Below are 10,691 nucleotides of genomic sequence, written 5' to 3'. Positions count from 1 at the left end.
ACTAAGTTTTTAAGAGTAGATTTTTTCTGTGAACAAAAGTGTGATTTGATTTTTTTTGTAATTTATGTAAATAAAGTGGGTTTGGTGTTTGGTTTTTTTTTTAACAAAATGGATTGTTCCAGAGCTCAGGTACAGCCAAACCTGAGAGAAGGGGACAGACCCTCGCAGAGGGCAGAGCCACATCAAGACATGAGGCCAGCACAATCAGGGGCCATGTGACAACCCCCACTCACATCCTGCTGACCTGCTGATCAGGATGTTGGCTGCACCAAGGATGGGAGGCACAGCTACAGGGACAGAATGATCTGCTCCAGTGACTCCAGGGACAGGGGCCTAGGAGCTGCCAGGAGATTCAGGGCTAGAGGCTGTGGTCTTCTGCTTCAGGGGAATGATGCAGATACTGTTTTTGGCTTCTTTGATCCTCCACCATCGTCCGAGCCTGTGGGTGAGAGAGATGGGGGGTCACCCTCAAACAAGACCCAGAGGAGGGGAAGCTGCACCTCTAGGCAGCACCTGGGAGGGGGGACAGTACCGGTGCTCCTGCCCAATGCCAGCCACCAGGAAGTCACCAGCTGCTGAGAACTTGAGGCTGTTGACAAAACCCACCTGGAGGGGAGAGGGCAGGGTAAAGGAATACGGCAGGGTGAGGGGCTCCCACAGGCTTCTCCTGCTGCCCAAGAAGGAGAGCCTCTGCTGAGGGACTTTCCAGCCCAGCTCCAGAATTCCCAACCTGCCCATCCATCCATACCAAGGGGATGTCCAAGAGGTGCTCCAGCTTCCGAAATCCTTCACCACACTTCCAGAGCTTCACACTGCCACTGTGGGACCCTGGGGCACAGAGAGGAGACTGTAATACACCCCAGCCCAGGGATAGGAGGAGGACACATGTCCCCCACAGGCTGCCAAAAGCAGCTGCCACACACCTGTGGCCAGGAGGTCACTGTTGCGCAGGGCAGCCACCGCCGAGATCCAGTAGGGCTGCTGCAGGCCCTGGGCATCCTGCTCACCGTGCGCCTGCCGAGCCAGCGCCAGCGGCTTCCTCTTCGTCAGCCCCCACAGGGCTAAAGACCTGCGGGGGACCCGAGGGATGAGGGGGCTGAGGGGGCACCCTGCCCACCCCAGGCATCATCCTGGCCCCGTGCTCACCCATCATCAGCACCAGACACCATATGCTCCTCGTTGATGAGCTGGATACAGTCAATGGAGCCCCTGTGAAGAGAAGAGGCAACTCCCACCAGTTACAAGTGTGCTTTGGGATCCTCCTTAGGGGACATGGGCTCACCAGGGCATCACCATCCCCAGGGTGCTCCTGGTAATGCCTGGCACCCACCCATCAGTGCCACAGCTAGACACACCTTTCCCCAGCCCCCTCTTCCACCCCAGACTTACTGGTGCCCAGAAAACACGAGCTGTGATTCCTCAGGGATTTTCCAGAGGCGCACGGTGCCATCCCGTCCCCCCGCTGTCACACAGCACTCCCGGCTCAGGCTGTCCAGCCCCGTGATGATGTCCTGGTGTCCAAACCTGGAGGAAATGACAAAGAGCTGCGGTAAGCGTGGCCCTCTGCCCCCTCACCTCCTCAGGGCTGCTGGTGCAGCCCTTGGAAGGGTCAGTGGGATTTCCCCAGCTCTTACAGGGTCTCCACGTATGCGTTCTCCCCCACATCCCAGACCTTGACGCAGCGGTCGTGGGAAGCGCTGTAGAGCTGGTGTGTGCCCTTTCGGAAGGACAGGCCCTGGGGACAGACAGATAGACACAGCACAGCAGTGAGGGATGCCGAGGAGGACACAGCTGCCTGGCTCCACAGGCATCGTGCCCAATGCCCCCAACTCACCGAGATGGCGTCACGGTGCCCTGTGAAGATGTGCAGGCGCTTGCAGGTGGCTGCATCCCAGATCATGATCAGCTTGTTCCTGTCTCCCGTAGCCTGTCAGGCAGCAGGGGACCCCTGAGACCTACACCTTGGAGACCCACAGCCCACCCTAGCCTCCACTCCCACTCCATGGGCTTTGGGTGTCCCAGGAACCCATACTTGACCCAGCAGGAGGCAGGGGCTGCTTTAACCCAGCAAGACACATCTGAGCATGAGACTCTACCCCCAGGACCCCAGGAGAAGACTCCCCACGGCCATCTCTGCAGCCCCTGTCCCCATACCAGGTACTTGCTGTCCGATGAAATGGCCATGCAGAGGACCTGCGACGCGTGCCCCATGTGCCGCTCCTCCGTGCCCTTCTTCCCCCCGGGCACCACGCACAGCCTCTTCCCACTGTCCACTTCCCCTGCAGGAAAGTCATCACAATCACTCTCTGGGAGCCTCCCACCACTCCCAAAAGTGTCAACGAGCCTTCCACAGAGCCTGGAATTATGCACAATCCAAGAATAGCCAAGGGCCAAGCCACCTCAGTAGGCACCTGGGTCCCTGCAAGGTTTGGGCTTGGGAACAGCCAGTCACAGCCCCAGGTGAATACTTGCATTTGATGAGGGAACCATCCTTGGAAGCAGAAAAAATGAATCTGTCATCAGGAGAGATGACAAGGCAGGTAACAGGCAGCTGGTGTCCCCGCAGAACACGGATCCTGGCTGGATCTGGAGGCTGTACCTGCAGGAAGAGCAGGATGTGAGCTGGGCTGCCCAGGACCCTTCCCCAGGCATGGGAGTACCCCAGCACAGCACCCTGACTTCTCCAAGGTGCCAGCAGCACGGAGAAAGGTGGCAATGTGCTGGCCATGCCTTAATGTCCCCTAAGCTGTCACTTGCAGTCTGGCCCCCAGCACCGGGCACTTACATCTTTGGCGACCAGGCGCTGTAGCCGGCCTTTCTGCTCCAGCTGGGGAAGAAGGAGGAGGTTCAGGAGATGTGGCCTCAGTCCCGGTCCCGCGGAAAGGGGACAGAGCCCGCTGCCGTCAACGCGACCGAGAGGCCGCGCCCGCCCCCCGGCTCACCACGTCCTCCTTCAGCCGGTCGCCGATGAGATCCGCCGGCTCGAGTTCCTCCTCCTCCTCCGCCCGCTCCTCCTCTGCGGCGGGACAGTGCATGAGGCTGGGGCTCAGCGCCCGGGGCCGCCCCGCGGGACACCGGCGCCGGGCGGGACTCACCGAGCTGGCGGAGCTCCTCCAGGTACTGCTTGGCCAAGCGCAGCTTCTTCTCCTGCGGCGTCTCCTCCACCTCCTCCTCCACCGCCTCTCGCCGCCGCCGTCCCAACAACGGGCTGCACGGACACGCGTGCGTGAGCACCGGTACCGGCACCTCACAGGTACCGGCACTCCTTCCGGTACAGGCATCCCCCCGTCCGACATCCTCTCCGGTACAGGCAGCCTCCGGTCCGACACCCTCTCCGGTACAGGCATCCTCCGGACATGCCGGCACCTCTCCGATACCGGCATCTCCCGGTACCGGCGCCCCGCTACGGTAGCGGCACTCCCCAGGCGCAGCCGTTACCTCTCTGTCTCGGAGTCGCTAGACACTTCCTCGTCGGCGGGCCGGCCTGCCGTCGCCCGCGGTCTCCCATCGGCGCCCGGTGCCTGCGGAACAAAATGGGGCGATCGACGGGACGAGACGGGAATGGGGACGGGCACAGCGAAAGCGCCACGGCGGCGACCCCGGCGAGGTAGCCCTTAGTCGTCCGCCTCCCTCCCTCTCTCCCTCCGGCCCGGCCATTACCGCCGGCCGCGGCCGCCGCCGTGCCGCCGCCCCGCGCGGGGCCTTGGCCCTCCTGCCGCCCGCCGCCGCCGCCATGCTGCCGCCGCACGTGGGCCCACCGCAGCCAGCCGCGTTCAGGCCACGCCCCCGGCAGCGCCTATTGGCTGTGCACGGCAGGTTCCCGCCTCCTATTGGCCCTGCGGCACCGCCTCCCGGTCCCGGAAGCGCGCCCTGCCCCGCCCCAGTCCGGCGGCCGCTCTGTCACTCGGGTGTGACGTCACGTTCCCCCTCGGGCCGTAGCCACGCCCCAGGCCTTGGGCACGCCCCCTGCCGCTGCCCCGCCCCTCCGGCCCCGGTGTGAGGGCGGCCCTGCCCGGGGAGCCGCCAGTCGTGCCGGGAACCCGCGGCCCGGTTGTCAGAGCCACCAGGGTCCCCAGCGCTGCCTCCTCTGCCCCCATGGCCCTTCGGGCCCAGTCCTGCAGTCCTGCCCCTCGTGGTAACAGTGACAGTGGATTGCTACTCCCGAAATCATCATCAACTCGTTCTGCCCCTCAGGGACCCTTAGCCACTTCCACTTGGGGACACTTGGCCCTTCCACTGTCGGGCATGGCCTCTGGTCCTTTCCCATGTCCTTTGTGGAGTTCCAGGGACCCGTCCTTGGCCATGTTGGGGTAGTATTTTTCCGGGACAGATGATGCTCTAAAGAGCTAAAAACTGCTTTTGTGCAGAAATTTTGTTATGTGCAAACAGTCTCTTTGGCACAGGGGGAGTCAGGGAAGGACAGTGGGAATGCCCTGCACTGGTCTCTGCAAGGCAACAGGCCTAGGGAGAGCCTGTCCCAGCCTGTGCAAGTGGATGCACCAGCTTGGGGACTGAGCTACCCTCAGGCTCAGCATCCCAGAGCATGACAAGAGGAGCCACCCTCTCTGGCTGGAAGCCTGTCGAGGCTACGGAGGTTTGGTCTTGGTGGCCCCAGGCTGCTGTGGAGGTGTTGCTCAGTCTCTGAGGCTGCAGGAACCCATGCTAGGAGCACTGTGGAAGGATCTGGGTGGACAAGGAACCCATCTCCCCATCCATCCGGGCAGCAGGAGCAGAAAGGCAGGGAGGGGAGCTCTACCTAGGAATCGAGCAAGCTAGAACCCATGGGGACATATCTGAAGGGTCCAAACTGCACTGCACAAAAGGCCAGCCTTCCCAGGTTGGGAATCCCACCTTGGCCTCATCCATGTCCTGGTCATGCAGGTGAAAGAGCTGCCCTGCACCTCCTGTTTCATAACCTTCTTTGTGGTGCCCTCGGTAAGCCCCATCACGACTTGAAAGAGACAGATGGAGAGCTCCCGCACAGTGTCACACTCCTTGGGGAGCGGGAGGGTGTGAAGGTGGACATTCTCAAAACAGCCTTGGACAGCCCCGCCCCAGAAGGGAACGCAGCTGCAGCACTGCAGGTCTGCCCGGTGGGGCTTGTTGTCCCTGGGACTGGAGGCCCTACGGAGGGCTGGGCAGGTCAGGGTAGGGTGTGCCGCCGTCCTGCCACGGCCAAGGGTCGGTGGGTCCATGCGGGAATCTGGAAGCAGCCCGGAGCCGCGGGGGCAGCGCGGGGCTCCAGGGGCGCGGACGGGGCGTCCTCCGGCCGCCAGGGGGCGCGGGCGGGGCGGGGCGGGGCGGAGGAAGTGACGGCAGCGGCGGGGCCGGAGAGCGGTACGGGCGGGAGCGGGCTGGGGCAGGGCAGCGCCGAGGGGACAAGGGCAGGGAGAGGGGCTTGGGGGGGGGCAGTGATGGGCCAGTGTTGGGTCAGTGATAGGTTCAATGATAGGGTCAGTGGTGGGATCAATGATGAGGTCAATGGTGGGTTAATGATGGGTCAGTTATTGGTCAGTGGTGGGTCAGTGATGGGTCAATTATTGGTCAGTGGTGGGTCAGGGATAGGTCAGTTATTGGTCAGTGGTGGGTCAGTGATGGGTCAATTATTGGTCAGTGGTGGGTCAGAGATAGGTCAGTTATTAGTCAGTGGTGGGTCAGTGATGGGTCAATGCTGCGGTCAGAGACAGGGCCAATGATGGGTTGGTGGGAGGGTCAGTGATGGAGTCTGTGATGGGATCAGTGATGGGTAAGCAGCGGGGTCAGAGATGGGGTCAATGGCAAGTCAAACAACAGGTCAGTAATGAGGGGAGTGTTAGGTCAGTGAGGGTCAGTGGTGGGGTGGGGACCTATGTTCAGGAGGTGCAGCCATGAGGTGGGAGAAGCAATCACCTGGGTGATGCCATTTCAGTAACTGTGTGTGAGTGCTGTGTGGTTTGGAGCAATCGGGGTGCAGGCAGGGTGAGTGCCCTGTGTGGGGGTGCAGCTTGGGAAGCAGGGGGTGCTGTTTAGGGCCGTGATATGTTTAGATATGTGGTTCACACTGGGGAAGCAGAACCAGGAACTGTGGTTGGTCACGAGCCTGGGCTGCTTCCTGCTATGCTGGCACCCAGGGCAAAGGAGCCAGCAGCAGCGGGCAGGGTGAGTGTGAGAAGGGTCAGCGTGAGCAGGGTACAGCTGTGAGCAGGGTGAGTGTGAGCAGAGTGACTTAGCAGGGTGACTGTGGACAGGATGAGTGCAGACAAGGTGGGCAGCAGCAGAGTGAGCACAGGGAGAATGGGTGAGGGCAGGGTGGGTGGCAGGCAGATGCTGTTGGAATACTGGTGTGTCTCTGCTGGGCAGACAGAAGGAAACCATCACTCACTCAGGAGTGCTGGTGGAGTCTGGCCTCTGAAGGGGACAGTGCAGGCTGGGCTGTGAGTCAGGAGTCGTGGAGCTAGGGGGGGTGACCCCACCGTGCCTCTTTGGAGTACCTAGGGTGTGGGAGGGGAGGCTCAGGCCCTTCCCAATGCCCAGAAGGGAAGTGGGGCAGTTTGCTCAATCCTAGTTAATCAACTGGTGTGGCGGTTCCTCCTGCTTTCTGCCTGCGGCTTGTCCTTCGCAAGGGGAGCTGCCAAGCTGAGAGAGGGGACCCCAGAGCACGCTGTAGGATAGGGGTTTTCTGACCCTCTCAGAGGCTATTTGTGCTCCTCAGAACCCCAGCTCTGAGGATATGTGTGATGAGCTAGCTGGTCTGCTGGGTCCTGTGGTGGCAGGAGCTAGTGGCAGGGTCTGGGAGGAGGCAAGGCCAGCACTGTGCCTTCTACCCCTCATCTGGTTTGGCAGTGCAAGATCTTTCTGCAGGTCTCATGGCATGATTTCCTGGAGCTGGCATCATGTGCCACTTCCCTGCCATGAATCTGTTGTTTGACCTTGGACCCGCCGAATCTCCATGAACTCATCTGGCTGTGCTGCTGGGGACCCGTGCCCATACTGGGGCCGGTAGCGGGCTGGGGGGGAACACACGCACGGTCTGTGCCTTACTGCCTCTAAGCTATGACCTGCTTGGTTTCCTGTCAGTGAGAAGAATGGGTTCCATGTCAGAGGAGCTCATCTTGGTCCCCTTGCACCAGAGGCCGGAGCTGCTGGAAGCCTGTGCCAAGCTGCTGGGCGAGGAGTGGGGGAAGAGCCGGACGTCGCGGCTCCACACGCTCCAGCGCTCCTCGGACACCTTTCCTGCCTGCCTGCTGCTGCTGCGGAGCCAGGGCCGCAGCGAGAGCCCCGCTGCCCGGGAGGGGCCCTGCGAGCTCGTGGGCCATGCCCGACTCTCCCGCGTGGTCGGTCGTCCCCATGACCTCTTCGTGGAGAGCGTGGTGGTGGCCCGGGCGCTGCGGGGCCAGGGCTATGGGCGGCGGCTGATGGAGGCCACTGAGCAGTGGGCCCGGGCCCGGGGCTTTCGCTGCCTGCACCTCACCACCCACGACAAGCAGCATTTCTATGCCCACCTGGGCTTTGTCCTGGGTGAGCCGGTGCAGAGCGTGGCCTTTCTCAGCCCAGCTATATCCTCTGAGGTGCTGCGGCTCTTCTCCTCCCCTTCTGGGGCTGCGACTGCCATCACCACCACCAGGCCATGGGTACCCGCTGCCCCGCCGCCTCCCCTCCCCCCTGTCACTGTGCCCCCACCACCTCCCCCACCGACTGTGATCTGGGCGAGGGGTGTCCTGGCTGAGAGCAGCAAGCAGAGCCTCCTGGAATCCCCACACCGTGATGCAAAAGGGCTCCCCATCTTCTGGATGAAGAAGGACATCTGAGTGGTGGGGGCCTCAAGCCAGTGATTAAAAGCAGTGCGGGTGGGAGCTGCCCGCCGCAGCACTGCCTGACTGCCTGCCATTCTTCAGGGCTGGCACCAGCTCCCCCAGGCTCCATGGCTCACCCTGGCCCCTTTGCTGTGGGGGTGGTGCTGGCAGGGAGGTGGTTCCCATATCCTGCCCTACCTGGGCATGCTGCCTCTGCTCCTGCCTGGCCCCAGCTTGCCTGGCTGGGGCTCTGGGAGCACCAGAATGGTGGTCTTACTAGTGCCAACCCCTCACCACCCCAGGCTCTGGGGTTGGCATTAGGAGCACTGCTCAGTCCCACCAGTGTCTCCTCCACTCAGGATTTGCTGTGGGGCAGCTGGGGCTGATGATGTGTGGTGGCCTCCAGCATGGCCACAGCTGTTCTCACTGAGCAGCTTGGGGAGACTGAGGCACGGGATGGCTGCGGGGGGAGCACTGTGGGTGTAGAGCATGGTGGTGAGGCTGCAGAATCAGGTCTCTTGCACTGCATGGTGAGGGCGGCAGGTGGCCAAACCCCCCTAAGGCAGCCGGCGTCAGTGAGGGCCAGAGACATGGGAGCGGGAAGGTCAGAGAGAGCGTCCGGCCTCCCAGGAGGGATTAGCACTGTCCTTGCTGTATCACGCGGCCCTGAGCCCATTCCCCGCCTAATCCTCTCATTCTGGGCAGCTGGCCAGCACTGGGCAGGGGCACCAAACCCCTCTAGCCCTGCCCGGGCTGTGAGGGACAGAGCTGCCCCTTAGGCACTACCATGCCTCTTGGGGGGGACTCCGTCCTTCAGCAGGTCAGCCAGCCTGACTCAGCACTGTGCTGAAATGGGGACCAGGGAGTCTCGGTGCCTCCACTACAGGCACGACTGGGAGCCAGCGGGGGAATTGAGGCACCGGGGTCAGTGGCTTGCAGTGCCACTGCAGAGCTGTGCCATGGCTGTGGAGGTGCAAGCAGGGTCTCAGCACCAGAGAGCACAGAGGTAGCACTGGCAGCCTCAAACCTGCAAGTGTACCCAGTCCTGTCAGGTTTTGGGGTGGGCAGCATGTGCTTGCAGGACAGCCCAGTCTCTGTGGCCAATCCTAGCCTGCCATGTGCCAGGGTGACAGTGCCTGCATTGCTGGAATGCCCACTGCATCCCACAGCCTCACCCCCACGGCTCTCCTTTCCTCGCAGGGTGCTGGCCCCGTAAGCAAGTGGTGAGGCGGAATGGTGCTGGTGCTGGCATTGTGGGCCTGCCTGGCACTGGGCACAGCCAGTGAGGACACCCCGGCACCCGAGCCCCTGGCAGGCGGCCAGCCCTTTGCCGTGGTGTGGAACGTCCCCACTAGTCGCTGCCAGCACCGCTTTGGCATCAGTCTGCCCCTCAGCGACTACGGCATCGTGGAGAACCAGGGTGGCCACTTTGCCGGCCAGAACATCACCATCTTCTACAAGAACAAATTTGGGCTGTACCCTTACCTGTCACAGCAGGGTGTCCCCCACAATGGGGGCATCCCCCAGCGTGTCTCCCTCCATGCCCACATCAACAGGGTGGTTGCGGACATTGGCCTCCTCCTGCGACCTGCTTTCCATGGCTTGGCTGTGGTGGACTGGGAGGAGTGGAGGCCCCTGTGGGCCCAGAACTGGGGAGCCAAAAAGATGTACCGGGCAGCCTCAGAGCAGTGGGTGCAAGACCAGTACGGCACCCTGCCAGCGCGGCAGCAGCTCCAACTGGCCCAGCTGGAGTTTGAGCAGGCGGCACGGGCTCTGATGGAGGAGACCCTTCTGGTGGGCCGAGCCCTGCGCCCTGGGGGGCTCTGGGGTTTCTACCGCTTTCCCGACTGCCTCAACAGCAACTGGGCCAAGGAGGCAAACTACACCGGGCAGTGCCAGCCAGTGGAGGTGCAGCGTAACAACCACCTGGGCTGGCTCTGGGCCGCCTCTTCTGCCCTCTACCCCAGCATCTACCTGCCGCTGGCGCTGCCGCCCGCGCTGCGCCGCCGCTTTGTGCACCACCGGCTGCGCGAGGCCCTGCGCGTGGCCGCCTTCGGGGCCAACGGCCTCCTGCCTGTGATCGCCTACTCCCGCTTCTCCTTCCGCCGCTCGTCCCAGTTCCTGCAGCTGGTAAGCACTGTGGGGCTGGAGCTGGCTGCGGGTGTGAGGTGGGGTTCTGGTCGGCACGGGGACAGAGGCTGTGTTCCCCAGACTGGTCACGTCTCTGTTCCTGGCAGGCTGACCTGGTGCACACCATCGGGGAGAGCGCGGCGCTGGGAGCAGCTGGACTTGTGCTCTGGGGAGACCTGTCGTACTCCCACTCAGCTGTGAGTATGGCCCCCGCAGCACTGGAGGCAGTGGGCAGCAGGAGATGGGCGTGGGATGTACAGAATGGCTGCCCATCAGGGAGGGCTGGCCAAGGCTCTGTTGCTGGGGCAGGTTCTCACTGGTGCTTCCTCCCCAGGAAAGCTGTGCCAGCCTGCGCCACTACCTCATGTCCACCCTGGGTCCCTATGTGGCCAATGTGACAGCAGCAGCCCGAGAATGCAGCTATGAGCAGTGCCATGGACACGGGCGCTGTGTGCGCCGGCAGCCCCACGACCTGGGCAGCCTCCTGCACCTCGGCCCCGGTGCCAGCCCGCGAGCTGCTTTCCACTGCCACTGCTACCGTGGCTGGGCAGGTGAAGGCTGCGCCCAGCGGGTACGGTTCGGCCCTGCCGCCTCCTGCCGGGTGCCTACCCGTGCTCACAGCCTCTGTGGGCACAAGGATCTCACGTCCTCTGACACCTGCCTGCCACAGGGCACATGGGGCTGGTGACAAAGGCCGGGGACCGCCATGGTCCCCTACCCCACCAGTTCTGCTGCTGGCACTTCCTGTGGTCTCACTAACATAAATAAAATCTCCTGGCACAGCTGGCA

General features: G+C 62.7%; 3 protein-coding genes across 5 annotated transcripts; 2 read left to right on the top strand and 1 right to left on the bottom strand.

Annotated features, from left to right (window-relative positions):
- Positions 1–39: 39 nt before the first annotated feature.
- Positions 40–3,874, bottom strand: RRP9 (ribosomal RNA processing 9, U3 small nucleolar RNA binding protein). Its single transcript, XM_063411598.1, has 15 exons — positions 3,661–3,874; positions 3,439–3,521; positions 3,096–3,208; positions 2,943–3,016; positions 2,786–2,827; positions 2,473–2,599; positions 2,155–2,279; positions 1,835–1,927; positions 1,635–1,735; positions 1,390–1,524; positions 1,147–1,209; positions 924–1,069; positions 749–828; positions 533–606; positions 40–439 (listed from the first exon to the last, which is right to left on the bottom strand). The coding sequence occupies exons 1-15, from the start codon at positions 3,733–3,735 to the stop codon at positions 334–336; spliced, it is 1,437 nt and encodes a 478-aa protein (XP_063267668.1). The 5' UTR covers positions 3,736–3,874; the 3' UTR covers positions 40–333.
- A 1,885-nt stretch (positions 3,875–5,759) lies between these two features.
- NAA80 (N-alpha-acetyltransferase 80, NatH catalytic subunit) lies at positions 5,760–7,802 on the top strand. 3 transcript variants are annotated; one of them, XM_063411610.1, is made up of 2 exons: positions 5,760–5,793; positions 7,057–7,802. In XM_063411610.1, the coding sequence occupies exons 1-2, from the start codon at positions 5,766–5,768 to the stop codon at positions 7,785–7,787; spliced, it is 759 nt and encodes a 252-aa protein (XP_063267680.1). In that variant the 5' UTR covers positions 5,760–5,765; the 3' UTR covers positions 7,788–7,802. The 3 variants fall into 3 exon arrangements, with proteins under 3 accessions (XP_063267680.1, XP_063267681.1, XP_063267682.1); XM_063411611.1 differs by lacking the exon at positions 5,760–5,793 and adding an exon at positions 5,971–6,138; XM_063411612.1 differs by lacking the exon at positions 5,760–5,793 and adding an exon at positions 6,163–6,185.
- Positions 7,803–9,001: 1,199 nt separating this feature from the next.
- Positions 9,002–10,684, top strand: HYAL3 (hyaluronidase 3). The gene is made up of 3 exons (XM_063411600.1): positions 9,002–9,902; positions 10,010–10,099; positions 10,237–10,684. Exons 1-3 carry the CDS (start codon positions 9,006–9,008, stop codon positions 10,588–10,590), a joined length of 1,341 nt encoding a protein of 446 aa, XP_063267670.1. The 5' UTR covers positions 9,002–9,005; the 3' UTR covers positions 10,591–10,684.
- The last annotated feature ends 7 nt before the right edge of the window (positions 10,685–10,691 follow it).

The sequence above is a fragment of the Prinia subflava genome, chromosome 14 (genome assembly GCF_021018805.1).
Source record: "Prinia subflava isolate CZ2003 ecotype Zambia chromosome 14, Cam_Psub_1.2, whole genome shotgun sequence".
Lineage (NCBI taxonomy): Eukaryota > Metazoa > Chordata > Aves > Passeriformes > Cisticolidae > Prinia > Prinia subflava.
The sequence above is the reverse complement of the archived record's forward strand: the minus strand, read 5'-3'. Positions and strand labels throughout refer to the sequence as shown.